This window comes from Cornus florida, unplaced genomic scaffold (genome assembly GCF_030987335.1).
Source record: "Cornus florida cultivar Cherokee Brave unplaced genomic scaffold, ASM3098733v1 CherokeeBrave_3.0.0_Hap2_Chr11, whole genome shotgun sequence".
Taxonomy (NCBI): Eukaryota; Viridiplantae; Streptophyta; class Magnoliopsida; order Cornales; family Cornaceae; genus Cornus; species Cornus florida.
The window spans coordinates 140152279-140168939 of NW_026775581.1; the positions used below are offsets into that span (position 1 = coordinate 140152279).

Here is a 16661-nt window from a genome sequence, read left to right on the forward strand (position 1 = left end):
CATACCAGTCCTAAGGGTTCCACAAAAATTGGAACCAAACCGGACTGCGAGGATGGAACCAGACCATGAAAGACCAGGTCGATTTGTTTCCACAGTTTTAGCCTTGGAAGAAAACAAAATTAAATTTTCAGTTGGAAATTGATGTGTCATATGTGGTTCAGTATCGTAATATGAATTTTCAGTAAAAAATAATATATCCACCTATAGTTATATTATTTCATATGGATGTATTATATATCATATATTATATATAAGCAGGAAACGGTTTGGTTCAGTTTCATCCTATAGGACTCCAAACCAGAATTGATCTGTAAAAAAATGGCTCCATGTTTTTGTAACCGGATGGAGACTGAACTGTAAAAAAACTGAACCAACCAGTGCTGTTCGATTTACTGGTTCCACCAGTTTTTTGTGCGCTTCTAATGACACGGATGCAGCATGACGTGGACATCGTGACACCTAAAAATCCTAAAAGATTAATACACGGATTCAAGTATATGTGATAATATGTTATAATACTAATATAACTTTTCATCAAATTAAGAATTAAAAATCCCATACGACAATAACTTATCAACTACAATAACAATTCTCTCATTTAAAAAGAGAACAAAGAAAGAATGATTTGTTGTTATCTATATCTAATTGTGTAAAGAATGATAGAAAATAAAAAAAGAGAATTGGCTGAAGTAGAATTTCAAACCCTTTCTAAAAATCGGGCTTTGTTTAAAAAAGGAAAGATAATTCCTCACACGCATGTGCGGGCGCGCGCGCGCACACACAGAGAATCCCTTAAAGGAAGAAAAAATAAAGAAATAAGGTGTTCAGAAAAAAATATATTTTTGTTGGCAATAAAAGAATAAAATAGAGAACTTGTAGAGCAAAAAAAAAAGGGTTTGTGATAGATATAATCTATTGTAGTAAAGTACGAAGCTTGGTTGCGAAGAGCAAGATTCTTCCCATTTCTCTTTCTGACTTCTACCATTTCAAACAAGTAATAGCTACAAAAGATCAAGTAAATAAAATATCTTGATAAAACTCTTTAGTTTTTATGTTTTGACCTCCATATTATTGAATTTTTTAAGGAATTCCACCTAGTTTATATTTTAATCCATCTTTTAATCTGGCACGCATGTCCGTGGCATGTATTGTTAGTATTTGTATGCCCTGGCATAACGCATTCTTATTTGGATAGAAGAGACATATGTTCTTTGCGTTATCTGAAATGATATTTATGCGTTATATAATTGGTTAATGCAAATGTATTATGTTTCGATTCGTTATGAAATTGAATGTGTCCACTTGATTACAAGAGATATTTATATGTATGTGATGGCGATCAAAACAAGAGTATAAATAGCAATCATAAATAGTTCATTGTCGGTAATTAAGGATGAACTCTTAATTAACGAAGACTTGAATCAGATCCGCGATGGGTTGAGATATATTGCGAGAGCCATCGTATGCAATTGGTCCCTATCACTGGCTTTGACTCTCAAGTACGAGAGAAGTATATACTCTTTGGTTAATTAATAATTATTTTGATTTATTCGGCGGAACTTGCGGGATCCTTTGACCGGCACTTTGAGTAATTATCTAATTAATAGTTAGAGGGTTATATTCTAAATATTTGCATCGGTGATGCGAATTTATGTAAAATATGTATAGTATGTGTAGTGTTTTGGGTGGTTTCTAGCAAGTAGTGTAGTCTAGGGGTATTTTGGTAATTTTAGATCGTGGATGTTTTAATTGAGGTTTAATTTCGGGTTGTCTTTGGATATTTGGGGTGCTTTTGTAGTAGAAAGTTAAGTGCATAGGTACTAGCAAGGTTTCTTATATTTTGGGGGCTTACGTGCAAAACCCTAAAGTAGCTTCTTTAGGGTAGTATATAAAGAAAGATAGAGGCGGTCTTCTGTAGTTTTTGTTTTTGAAAACTTTGAAGAACTTATGCTAAATTATTGAATCGTATATTTTTTCTGTATTACAATGCATATATATATATATACACAAAATATGCCCTAACTAAAATGAAATAAAAGACAATACTGTCCTAACTAAAACGAAAGAAAAGACAAGACTACCCTTAATAAATAAATCCTCTAACACACCCCCCTCAAACTCACGATGTTACAGTAAGAAGCATCAAGAGTTTGCCTAAAAGAAAATGAAAGCGCATAATAGTATGAGACTTCGTGAAGAAGTTGCATAGTAAAAGAAACAAATGAGAGAGAGAGAGTGCCAAATTGAAGGTGATCTCGCATGAAATGACAATCAATCTCAATATGCTTTGTGCGCTCATGAAAAACTGAGTTACGAGCAATTTGAATGGCATTTTTGTTATCACAATACATAGGAGTAGGAACAGAAAGAGAAACACCCATATCACTAAGCAACCATCTGAGCCACACAATTTCCGCTGTAGTGGCTGCCATAGCACGATACTCAGCTTCAACAGAGGAGGGAGTAACAACTGTCTGTTTTTTGCTTTTCCAGGAGATGAGAGGATCACCAAGAAAAACACAAAAGCCAGTTGTGGACCTACGATCGGTTGGTCCTAGCCGAGTTAGCATCAGAAAAGGCTCGAAGTTCCAAAGAATAAGTGGAAGCAAACAACAAACTCTAATGTAAAGTACCTTGAACATAGTGCAAAATACGAAGAACGATAACCCAGTGAACAGTAGTAGGAGACGACAAACTGACTAAGAATGTGTACTGCATAGGTAATATCAGGCCTCATAATTGTGAGATATACTAAACTGCCAACTAGAATGCGATACAAAGTTGGATCAGCCAAAGGGACACCATCTATTGAAGAGTAACGGACATTAAGTTGTAAAGAGGTGTCAACTGTCTTAGAATCTGTGAGACGAGCTTTGTGAATAACTTCAGCAGCAAACTTGGACTGAGAAAGAAGATAGCCCTTGGGAGAATAGGCTACTTCAATGCCAAGAAAATAGCGGAGGAGACCAAGATCCTTCATCTCAAACTGATATTGCAGCTGTGACTTCAAAATAGTAATGCCATGTGAGTCATATCCAGTTAGAATCATGTCTTCAACATATAAGAGAAGAAGAATACGACAGCAGAAGTAAAACGAATAAATAAAGCAGAATAATGTGCACTGGGATGAAGGCCTAAGCCACATATCAGTGTAGAGAACTTCTCAAAATAAGCTTTTGGAGCTTGTTTGAGACCATATAATGCCTTCTTGAGTTACACACTTCTCCATGAATATGAAAAAGACCAAAAGGAGGAGCTATATAAACTTCCTCGGCCAAGTCCCCATTTAAGAAGGCATTTTTTACATCCATATGTGCAAGACTCCACTGACTAACTGTTGCTACAGCAATTAATGTGCAAACTGTCGTCATTTTAGCAACAGGAGCAAAAGTCCCCGTATAGTCAATACTAGATATAATGAAAAACGCAACGTACCCAAGTTGAACCAAGAATCACGACAAAAAGGTAAACATGCCACACAAAGAACACAGATTTATACGTGGTTCGGCAATAACCTACGGGTCCACGGTTGAGATCCAGCAAAAGTTTTCACTATGTATAAAATCGGAGATTACAAGTTTTCAACCCCTCACTCTATTTCTGTACAAATTTCAGAGTCTCTCTCATACACCACTCCAAACCCTAAGCGCCCTTATATATCGGTTTACAAGAGACTAATTATGATCCACTACCCATGAGCAAAAAACGGGTCAAAAATTTTGTCACAACGCGACCCGGCACCAAATTCGGGCCATAATATCACAAATCTCCACCTTGGCTCGAATTACGCCAAGCTCCACAATCTCCAGCTACTACTTTCGCCGCCTCTACATGCCCCTAAGGACCTCAGCAACTGCAAGTACCAATCAAGTCCGGACAGTGTTTGAACTTGAGTGTAGGAATAACCTTAGTCATCATATCTGCCGGATTTTACACAATCTTCCTCACTGCAATAGCACCCTATGCAACCACATATCTGATAAAGTGAAACCTGACATCAATGTGCTTCTCTCATGGAACATCTAATTTTTAATCAAATGTATGGCACTCTGGCTATCGCAAAACACAATCAAATCATCCTGCTACAAGCCCAATCACCAACCAAGCCTTTTAACCATGTAGCTTCCGCCATTGCCTCTGTAGCTGCCATGTACTCAGCATCAGTAGTAGACAATGCAACTACGGGCTGCAAAGTCGCCTTCCAATTGATCACACTCCCACAAAAAGTGAAGACATACCCTGTCAAGGATCTCCTCCTATCAAAATCTCCAGTATAATCCGAATCAACATATCAAGTAACACTCCCACACATGTCGCTGCCTCTGTCATAGACTAACCAAACATCTACAGTGCCTCGCAAGTATCGTGATATCCACTTCACAGTCTGCCAATGGACCTTCCCAGGTCTATCCATGTATCTACTCATTACACTAATTGCATGTGAAATGTTTGGCCTAGTGCACACCATAGCATACATAAGGCTACCAACTGCACTAGCATATGGAACACGAGACATGTGCTCCACCTCCTCCTCGGTCTGTGGTGACAATCGTACTGAAAGTCTAAAGTGGGCAGCCAATGGAGTGTTCACAGGTTTTGATGCCTGTATACCGAAGCGTTCCAGCAGCTTCTCAATGTATTTCTTCTGTGACAAATACAATCTGCCCGCGCCTCTATCCCTATGAATTTCCATTCCCAATATCCTCTTTATAGCAACTAGATCTTTTTTATCTCAAATTCACCACTAAGTTGAGCCTTCAACATGTTGATTTCAGACATTTTCTTGCAAGCTATCAACATGTCCTCAACATATAGCAACAAGTACAAATACGAACCATTTGAGAGCTTCCTGTGATACACACAACTGTCAAACTTACTCCTACAGTAGCCATTCCCAACCATAAAGGTGTCAAATCGCTTGTACCACTGTCTATGAGACTGCTTCAACCCATACAAGGACTTCTTCAGTAGGCAAACATGATCTTCCTTTCCCGAACTAAACCATTGACTACAGACATAGAACAACAAATAGGGCACAGGGAGGAGTTTCGGGTGGCAAATTTTTTATCTGAACTTAAACCCAAACTAGCTCCGATCAGTTCGTAGATTTTGTCTGGCAATGAGATACCCACAGCAAGTGAGACTTGTGCTCGAGTTCGAAGAGCATCCATTCATGCCCTTGTGATTGAGAAGGACAACCACTCTGCTCTTGTTGTTCCTACTAAGCGACATGATACTTTCCGTGGAGGACGAGGGGGTAGAGGTCCTTTTAACCCAGGCCGTGGTACTCGTGGTGGCAGAGGGGGTCGCGGCAGCAAGAAATGTACTCATTGTGGCAGAAACAATTACTATGTTGACTTCTGTTGGGCTCTTCATGGCAAGCCAGCTTGGGCTAATCAAGCTTCGGTTTCAGAGGAGACTACTCGCACTCCTGTGAATGAACAAGTCACTCTCTCCAAAGCCGAATATAATTCTCTAGTAAAGCGTGAGGGTGCAAATCAGCCCTCCTCCACCGCTACTGTCGTTACTTCAAGTAATATATGTCTCCATGCTTCCTTTTCTACACCTTGGATCATTGATTCAGGGGCATCCAATCACATGACAGGTAACCCATCTTTTCTTTCTAATATTTCTCATGTTTTCTCACCATCGGTTGTTACTATAGTGAATGGTGCCAAATCACCTGTTCATGGAATTGGTACCTTCCGCACTTCGGGTCTTACTTTTTCATCAGTTTTATATATCCCTTAATTTTCATTCAATTTATTGTCAGTTCACAAAATCATCTCAGATTTAAATTGCTCAGTTACTTTTTCTCCTTCCCGTTGTGTTTTTCAGGATCTCAAGACGAAGAAGACTATTGGTGGGGGGTTTGGGAAGGATAGTCTTTACTACTTCCAGCCAACTACTACTCCGACAGCTCTACATTCCACCTCCTCTTCAGCTTACCAATGGCATTGTCACCTTGGACATCCCTATTCAAATAGTCTTCGAGCCTTGGTCCCTTCTTTAGTTGATTTTGCTAAGTTTAATTGCACTGCTTGCAAACTTAGTAAATATCGTCGGGCTACTTTTAAGTCTCGTTTTGATAATAAAAGTTTAAAACCTTTTAAGTTAGTACATTCGGATGTTTTGGAACCAGCTCGTACTACTGGTTTATTTGGTGCTCGTTATTTTGTGTCATTTATTGATGATTATTCATGTTTAACTTGGGTTTATATTCTTAAAGATAGATCTCAAGTATTCTTTGTTTTTCAATCCTTTTATGCTAAAATTCAAAATCAGTTTGACGCAAAATTACTTCTTCTTAGAACTGACAATGCCCTTGAATATAAACTTAATGTTTTTCAAAATTTCTTGAGTTTGGGGGCATTATCCATTAAACATCTTGTTTTGATACCCCTCAACAAAATGAAGTTGCGGAACGGAAGAATGGCCCACTCCTAGCTATCACTCGTGCCTTATTAATTCAAATGTATGTTCCAAAACATTTTTGGGCAGATGCAGTTTTGGTTGCTGCTCATCTTTTAAACCATATGCCTTCTAGGGTCCTTCAAGGAAAATCACCCTTCCAACTGATGTTTCCTGACAAAAACCCTTTTTCCATTCCTCCAAAGGTGTTTGGGTGTGTTTGTTTTGTTCATAATTTAAGCCCGGGACGAGACAAACTTGATCTTCGTGCTCACAAATGTATTTTCGTAGGTTATTCTCGCACTCAAAAGGGATATAAATGTTATAGTCCAACTCTTCGTAAACAATTTGTGTGTGCAGATGTAACTTTCTTTAAGGATGTTCCTTATTATTCCCAGGAAGGCAGTCGTTTGGAGGACTCTATTCTTCAAGAGTCTGTTCTTCCAACTCCAATTTTTTATTTTGACATCCCACCAGCTCTTCGTGTCTATGCTCGTCGCTGGAAAAGAATGGTTAATCATGTTCCAATGACTGAAGTAGTAAACCCAACCTTGCCACTTCCACCAGTCGCTTCAACACCTGGAGATTCTTCCATCTCTCCGGACTCTGATCTTGATTAACCTATTGTTGTTCAGAAAGGTAAACAGTCTTGTACCAACCACCCTATCTCCGATTTTGTATCGTACAATAAATTGTCCTCCTCCTTTCAAGCTTTTTCTTTGGCATTATCCTCTGTTGCTCTTCCCTAAGTCCTACAGGGAGGCACTTTCTCATCCTGGGTGGAGGAAAGCTATGGAAGAAGAAATAAATGCTTTAAAATTGAATCATACTTGGGACCTTGTTCCTAAGCCTGCTGATACTCAGGTTGTTGGTTGTCGTTAGGTTTTTACTGTTAAACAGAAGCCTGATGGTATTGTTGACCGTCTCAAAACTCGACTTGTTGCTAAAGGCTACACTCAGACTTGTGGCCTTGATTATACTGAGACGTTCTCTCTTGTGGCCAAATTGAATTATGTTTGTGTGATAATCTCTCTTGCAGCTAATCTAAACTGGCCACTTCATCAACTTGATGTTAAAAATGCCTTTCTGCACGGTGACCTTACTAAGACAGTCTATATGACTCAACCACCTGGGTTTGAGTATAAGGGGGAGTGTGTGTGTCATCTCAAGAAGTCTATCTGTGGCCTCAAACAGTCCCCCCATGCATGGTTTGATAAGTTCAGTAAAACAGTGGTAACTCATGGTATGACCAGAAGCCAGGCTGACCCCTTTTTTTTTTTAGAAAACGAAGCGTGGTATTGTGATTCTTGTGGTGTGTGAAGATGATATCGTTATCATCGGCAGTGACAAAGATGGGATACAAGTTCTAATCCATCACTTGAGTTCTAGCTTCCTTATTAAGGATTTGGGCAAACTTCGGTATTTTCTAGGAATTGAGGTGGCTCGGTCGAAGCAAGGCATTAGTCTTTCTCAACGGAAGTATACTCTTGATCTTTTACAAGATACTGGACATCTTGGTTCGAAACCTCTAGCTACACCCATGGGGACTAATGTAAAACACAATTATGAAAAAAAAAAAAAAAAAAAAAAAAAAAAAAAAAAAAAAAAAAAAAAGACTAATGTAAAACTTAAGGTGGATGATGGTGACCCACTCGATGATCCAGAGATGTATAGGAGACTTTTAGGTAAACTTATTTACCTCACAATCACTCGTCCAAACATCTCCTATGCAGTCAGTCTTGTGAGCCAGTTCATGACCAGTCCTCGAGTACCTTACAAGGAGGCAGTTGTACGCATCTTGAAGTATCTCAAGGGTGCTCCGGGACGTGGTCTGCTTTATCGATCTTCTGGACATCTTCGGATTGAGGGATACACTGATGCAAATTGGGCCGGTTCTTCTTCTGATCAACGGTCCACCACGGGTTACTGTACTTTCGTAGGAGGAAATCTAGTAACTTGTAGGAGTAAGAAACAGTCAATTGTGGCTCGTTCCAATGCTGAAGCAGAGTATCGTGCCATGGCACACACTGCCTGTGAACTTACTTAGTTAAAAACTCTTTTACAGGAACTTGGGATTTCAATCCAGTACACAATTCCTCTCCATTGTGACAACCAGGTAGTTATTCATATTGCTAGCAATCCAGTCTACCATGAGAGGACTAAACACATTGAAGTAGATTGCTATTTTATTCGATCTGAAGTTGACTCGAATGAGATTGTTACACCTTTTGTTCCTTCTGGTAGACAGCTAGTAGACATCTTAACTAAGGCGCTTCCCAAGAACTCTATTGATTCCATATGTAGCAAGCTGGGAGTTATTGACATTTACCCTCCAGCTTAAGGGGGATTGTTATATAGTATTCTATGAGTTGTCACACGTGTACATTTAGTATTCTATGAGTTGTCACCTACCCCTCATTACCATATATAGGGTTTACTTGTTCTCTACTCACTTACTCCCGTAGCTTCTCCTATATAAACGCCATTGTATTATTGTATTACTAACTCAATAAGATATACGTTTTCATATATTCTCTCACTCTCTCTCTCTCTCTCAACATAAACTAGAGAAGATAATTTACAAAAACAGAAGAAATAAATCTATAGGACCTGATAAAACTGATGGAAGCTTGAAAACATTGAAAGTGTGAGAATTGAATACCTAACAAAATTATTCAATAAGATTTTGAAATATGGGATGATGCCAAATGAATGGAGAAATAATATTATTGTACTAGTTTATTGCAGTATAGGGGATATACAAAATTGTGAGAACTACAAAGGAATTAAGTTAAGGAGTCACACTCTGAAACTATGGAGAAGGTAATAGAACAAAGATTAAGGATATGTATAGGAACATTAGAACTAGAGTTTAAACCATACCTGGGGAAATTGAAAAGGTCTTTCTATAAAAGTATTTTTGCACTGAGGATCAGTACCAAATCCATATCTATACACCATGTAGTTAAAATAGAAGGTGTTGGGGGAGAAACCACGCGGTCCGATACGACATCGTTTTCCTGCAAAGAAGAGAATAGAAGGTCGATGAATATTGACGGCACCAGTATGGTGCCTGCCAAGAGCTCTACGACGATCAAGTCGGTCACCGGAGGTCTAAAAGAAAGGTAGGGATTTAATAATTGTTTTTTGTCGTACCTTTATTGACCGGTAGGATCTCATTCTTATAGTTGTTCTCCCTCAGTTCATTTGCGGGATCAGAGGAGATCCGCTTGTTGCCAGATTTGTCGGGGATATGATTTAACCCTTTTGACTTCCTCAAATTGTGCCAAGGTTTTCTTTACCCTATTGAACCATATCATATTTCATCATCCTTAATAATGAAATATTATCATTCTTATCCAATGAAAATATCATCGTTCGAAAGTTGAAGAGGTCTGGCGGCTGGTCAACACTTAGTTGCCTCTATCGTTAGGTCAAGTAGGTTAAGTTTATTTTTCCCTATCAGAAGGTAAGAGGCAAAAAAGTAGAGATCAAAACTAACTTGGGATGACCTTAATAATTGATATAATAGGAGACATAACTTATAATAGAAAAAAAAAAAAAATGAAAAAAGAGAATTCATGTGGCCGATCACATTTAGATGGACCATGGCAAGAGTGATGATGATGAGGTAGCTGTTCTTTTACCCTTGTATTTTACCCTTTTCTGATTTTAGGCCAACTGTTGGTGTTCTAAAATAGAAGGGACAAGGCAAAAAAGTTGATGAAAGCTAACTTGGGATGAAGTAGTGAAAAAAAGACCTTAATAAATAGATATAATAGGAGACATAACTTATAATGAAAAAAAAAATGAAAAAAGAGAATTCATGTGGCCGATCACATTTAAATAGACCATGGCAAGAGTGATGATGATGAGGTAGCTGTTCTTTTACCCTTGTGTTTTACGCATTTTCTAATTGAGGCCAACTGTAGGTGATTCCCAGTTTTCTAGATGCAGTTGTTCATGTTTATTTTAGGTAATAATTTGCTGTTCCTTATGTTGCGTAAAGTAATACTCTGGGTTTTGGCACTTTAGGAGAGGCTTGCGGCTCTAGAAGAGTGCTGTGATCTTGGTCAAGGTTTCCAGCTTGCAGAACGAGACATGGCTATAAGAGGCTTTGGTAATATCTTTGGTGAGCAGCAAACAGGGGATGTTGGAAATGTGGGAATTGACCTCTTCTTTGAAATGCTCTTTGAGAGCTTGTCTAAGGTAAGTTATTGTTTGTGATCCTCTTTTCATTAACTCTTAATTGTCATGCAATAGATGCAATCTAGTTCGATGTGTTTTGTGAATCACTTGTTGAAGTGTCTAAACATAAGAGAATGGTTGCTGGCCATTTTGTCTTATTATTATCTTCTTATTGTAAGCCTTGAACTGTTTTCCAATTTTTGTAGTACGACTATTTTGACTTGCTGTTCCCTTACTGTTTTTCATTCTTTTTTTAAAGTTAAAATGGGTTTTATTTAAAATCCAGGTTGAAGAGCATCGTGTCATTTCAGTTCCGTACCAATCAGTACAGGTATTTTCTTCGACACAGTATAAGGAAAAACAAACCATCTTTAAAATTTAATGTTAGCATGTACAGGATATTGCAGTTTATAACATGCGAACCAAGGTTTTGGAGCTGTTTGGGAAGCCAATAGACCAGCTAACTCTGTACATTGTGTCCAGGTTTTAAACAGGCATAGTTTCAACAACTACAACAACCAAACCTTTTTCCCAACTACTTGGGGTCCGCTACATAAATCCTATGTTTTCATTCTGCTCTATTGAAGGCCATAGCCCAATCAGTCCACATGCTATCATATCCTTCCTTACTAACTCTACCCATTTTAACTTTGATCTTCCTCTTCCCCTAGTAGTACCTCATTAGTAAAATTCAGTTTTTATTGTCTTGAATTAAGGCCTGGTGGCTGCCTGTATTTCAACTTACAGTTGATTTTCAGGAAAAAAGAAAAAATCAATGCCTCGACTCTTTGCTCTTCTTTAGAGCCATGAGGATGTGATTGAAGTACTACTGGGATGGACATTAATGCACCAGCTTCTTCTTTCTTCTCTCTCGCTGTGTGTGTTTCTTCATTTTTTCTATCTTGAGAAAGCAATCAACCCCAATTCTGCAACTGCTATGCTTTCTTGCAAAAGTAATTAGTCCTCATTTCCCAACTGCAGAAACATAGCAACTTTCAACAGCCTCTGGCAAATAACCACCATCTCATCACATCAGACCGATAAGACCCATTGTGACGCCCTCCTCACTACCCAAATCTTTCCTATTAATTCTTAGCCAAGATTTAGGTCAAGATTTCTTAGAGATGAGAGACGGGGAAGGAGAAAATCTTTTCACGTGCATGTGGTGTACCTGAATTTTTTATTTCTTAGTTTTATTTTTGTTTTCATGACTGAGAATCATGGTGTGGGTAGTGTCAAAATTGAGGTGTCAGAATTGGTAAGGTGGCAACCACGGAGATGAATGTGGAAGGTCCTTAGAAAATTGTTGTGCCAAATACTAGCCTTCTTAGATGAATACAAATGTTGAATATATGGCAATTATATTGTCAGATAACCTTCAAAAGATATCTAGGAAATGATCTAGAGTAATATATTACATCTGTACCTATATTATAGGTTTTATATGTCCATCTTATTATATTTTACATGTTATTTGTTATACACACTTGTACAGATACAACCAACTGATTAGACAGTCTCAGTTATGTCAAAAGTGAGTATGGTTTGCAGGAGGTTGGTAAGCTAACTTAGCTTTGAGGGGGACTCACTTCATCCTTGGAAAACTTTTTCTCAGTAGCACCCAATTTCTCAAATCATATTATGTTCAGCATTTGAAATGGATCTGTTGGAAGATGTTAGTTGTGACAGCTAATAGTAGCCTTAAACAGCTGATCTTCCAGCCTTAGACTTTCTATATTTACTGCCATATTTAGCTCCTTTATTTTACAGATTTGATTAATAATTGCTTTAGGTCCTTTCTTTTAGGGATTTGATTATTATGATCGTTGTGAGTTAGAAGCAGATGAGGAGCAGATTCTAGGGTTTTGTTTTAGACTTTTTTTCCTTGTATAGTTTTCCCTATTTCCTATATATACTTGTACAAGATGTAGACATATTAAGATGAAAAATACTTAGAACTTTTCTCTCTAAAAAACAACAGGATCTAAGGTTCGTTTATGGAAGGATGTATGTGGGGGGAGACATGCATTCAAAGACTCTTTTCATCATCTTTTTTGTATTGTCAGCTTCTAGAGACCCTATTTCTGACTTTGTGGAGTCATCAAAATTTCGTATTCTTTTTTATGATATTTGAAAGTTCGGGAATAGATTTGAGCTTTCTTCTCTTCTCCCCCTTCTTTATTACGTATATCTTTCATCGTGTCAAAAGTCTAGCGGTTCTTTTTCATCTAAATTTTTCATTTTTTTAGCTTTCAGGCTAAAACACCCAATAAATAAAGTTCTTAGTACGAATTATTGTGACTTGTGTAGAAGGGATATGATTAATTAGGCAACCATCCTTTTGTTCTCTTGTTCTCCTTGGCATTTGTTGGGTGATCTGTTGACCCCTATCGCAATCCATTCCTCACTTGAACTTCTTTCAAGGTTTTGGGAAGGCAGAGAGAACCAGAACTTTGCTGCTTTGTGGAATCAGGATCGTTTTATGGAGTAAGATCGAAATTATTTACAGAGCTACTGTAGATAACAAATCATCTATTGAAAAGCTTGGGGGTAATCTCAGTTCATGGCTTCTCTTTCAAATTTGGTTACTGAAGGGTTCAAAGGAATGCCATTTTTCACTAATCTTGATAGATTTGACATATGTGTCTCGAGTTTGCATTTTAAGTGTGTTCCCCGTGACTGGATTCGTGACTGAGAAAGTTAAAGTTTAATGTGATGTTTTGCGATAGAGACTGAGCTTGCATTTTCACATTCTCTAGGGCCAGCAGGTAGAGTTATGCAATAGAGACTGAGATCTAAGTCCTTTTGGAAGGTTTCTGAAAGGTGTCTCTGCCCTTGAAATTAAATGCATTGTTATTTGATTGAGAGGGTTATTCCAACATGTTGGTAAGATGGTTTACATTGCGATCTCATCACCTATGGTGCTATAATCACCTAAAGAGATTTTGGATTTCTTTTCTTCATTGGAGACAGATTTTAGATGGAAGCCAATAAGAAAGTGGAACTGACAAAAACATAGGACCGTTGCCCAAGGCTCTTAACACGTCAGACTACACGGAAAATTAGACCTATAGGAGGAGGAGGAGGAGGAGGAGGGGGGGGGGGGGGGTGATTAGGTATATTTTTTAACTTTTAAACCAACTATTTGAATTCCAATAGATACAACTTAATTCCAATCAGTTTTATGTGATGTTTCATTATCAAGGAAGATCCAATTTCCAAATTTAAGAAATTAAATCACAACCAAGGGTAATGGATTTTTATTTTATTTTATTTAAAAAAAAAAAAAAAAAAAAAAAAAAAAAAAAAAAGAGGCAAAGAAAAGAAGAGTAGGAACAGTAGAAATATAATATAGAAGAAAAGGGAGAGAATTGTGTAAAGGCTTGAATGAGATTAATCACTTATTCACAGCTCTAGTATTTATAGATAAAAAGAGTGCATGCTCATATTACAAGAAAGGAAATTAAATCAAATCACATTATATTCTATGGCATATTCTATGCCGTGATTCATGGCTATCAAATCTCTACTAATCTGGTAAGTCATTCCATAAATCGTGACTATCATATTTGCTAACACTCGGGAGTTGGTGTGTGGATATCTGAGACGCTCAACTTTTACAATGCATCTTCAAACACGGTCTTGCTAGCACCTTTCTTCAAAATCTACAAGTTGAGTGCAAATCTGACTAGCGATGATTTTCTATCAAATGAAGTGTCGATCAACAAGTCAAAAATGTCTCCTCAGACCATAAACAATCAACAATGTCTCCTAAAACCATAAACAACCAATCTTGTCTCCTTAAACCGTAAACAACTAACAATGTCTCGTCAGACCATTTCCCTTCATACACATGTTTAAAAGATGTAGGTGGAAGAATCAACAATGTCTCCTCAGACCATTCCCCTTTATACATATGTTTAAACAATGTAGATAAAAGAATCAACAATGTCTCCTCAAACCATAAAAAAGAAACAACTATATCTCCTCATACCATTTTTGAATGGGTGGTGCCAAACTTGCAGCACCCTCATTAAGGTTGAACCACCGCGCCTACCCAACACCTCCCGGATGGGCGATGTCACCTTAGACCATTCCTGAAAGGGTGGTGCCAAACTCATAATGCCCTCATTGCAGTCGGACCACCCTAGCTCTGATACTAAGTAGAAATATAAAAAGAATGAGAGAATTGTATAAAGGCTTGAATAAGATTAATCATTCATTCACAATTTTAGTATTTATAGATAAAAAGAGCACATGCTTGTATTACAAGAAAAGAAATTAAATCAAATCACATCATATTCTATGGCATATACTATGCCATGATTCGTGGCTATCAAATCTTTTCTAATATGGTAAGTCATTCCATAAATCGTGACTATCATATCTGCTAACAGGAGCACATAATTTTTACATGGAAAACCTTCAGAAGGAAAAAACAGCAGGACCTAGTCCGGTAAGGTGCAATCCACTATCATAAAAGAGATTACAACTAGGTACCAGTTCAATCATCCTTGAACCCCTAGTTACCTCTAGACACCGATGAACACCAAACCTTCAGTCACCATTGATAGTCTTAGACCATTTGTCCGCTTGTCTGCAGCATCCACACCTCCTGAATCCTCTCTTCTCTTCTTTTATCGGTTGAATAATAAGATCTAAATTGAATAAAACTAGGATTCGTGTGAATCCTAGTTTGATTATGAATGGAATCTCTCTCTAGAACAAAAAATAAATCTAAAGATCTTACTCTTGTTCTCTCTATTCTCTTTATACTCCTAGGCTGGCCATAATTCCATATTGTTACAACAAACGCAGCGAACCCTAGATAGAATCAAGAATCACGACAGAAAAGTAAACACAACATACAAAGAACATAAAGATTTATACGTGGTTCGGCAACAACCTACGTCCATGGTGGAGATTCGGCGAAAATCTTCACTATGTGTAAAATCAGAAATTAAAAGTTTTCAGCCCCTAACTCTTTTACTGTACGAATTTCAGTCTCTCTCTCTTACCACTCCAAACCCTAAGCACTCTTATATATCGGGCTACAAGAGACTAATTAGGGTTCACGACCCATGAGCAAAAACCGAGTCAAAATATTTCCTCGGGGTCAAGCCCCTGAACCATCCAACGGGTCGTAAGCGGGTTACAACGCGACCCGACCCCAAATTCGGGAAGCCAACATTATACATATTTATAGCCAATATAAGAGTCCCAAACATGTTAAGTAGTCAAAACCTACTGAAACTCTAATTTAAGAGAGTTTCTAAAATCTGCATTCGACAATTTTGATTGATCGATGCATAGATCAACACCTTCTAGACAAGTCTCGCTTTCTAAGCAACACCTCGATCAATCTATACTTCAATTGGCAGGTGTTGTTTCCTACATAATCTAGTTTTTGAAAAACAGTTAATATTACTTAATTTTGAAAATCCAACTTCCACATTTTATACCCTAACTAAGAGAAAAAAAAAAAAAAAGTTAAATTAAGGTCATACTATAGTGTGATGTTGTGGCCCGAATTTGGTTCAACGTGACCAGATGTTGAGCTTTGTGTGGGCCTGAAATATTTTTTTTGACCTATTTTTTCTTGCGGGTCGTGGTCCCTGTTTAGTACTCTCTTGTAGATTGATAATCTAAGGGCATTTAGGGTTTAGAATGGGATATTGAGAGACTGGAAATCGCAGAAAAGATAGTGAGACCGAGAGCTAGGGTAGGGGTGCAAGTTAGGCGGGCTAGCCCAGCCCAACCCGAACCCAACCCAAAATATTTTGGGTTGGGCTCCCAATTTTAGAACTTTGGGTTGGGTTCGGACTGAACAGTGTTCAGCCAGGCCTAATTCGGGTTGGCCTCAAGTTAGAATAGTTCTAACCCAAGCCCAACCCGAATTGGGTATTTAAATTTTTATTTTTTTTCCCTTTTTAACCCTAGATCTGTGTTTAGAGACCAAAAAAAAAAAGAGAACATTGCCGTTCAGAGAAGTAGTCGCCACCCCACAAATGATCACTGCCATTAGTACGACGGTGGAGAATATGAGGATGAGGGTTCCAACG

At 37.9% G+C, this 16661-nt stretch overlaps 1 protein-coding gene across 4 annotated transcripts in view; it reads left to right on the forward strand.

Moving 5' to 3' along the window:
• LOC132286960 (ATP-dependent DNA helicase At3g02060, chloroplastic) overlaps positions 1-16661 on the forward strand; it is a 117541-nt gene that overhangs the window by 87895 nt on the left and 12985 nt on the right. For all 4 annotated transcript variants that reach the window (XM_059789406.1, XM_059789404.1, XM_059789405.1 and 1 more), the window contains 2 exons: positions 10447-10620; positions 10886-10930. In XM_059789406.1, the coding sequence (XP_059645389.1) occupies positions 10447-10620; positions 10886-10930 (219 nt within the window). The remainder of the gene's footprint in view (positions 1-10446; positions 10621-10885; positions 10931-16661) is intronic.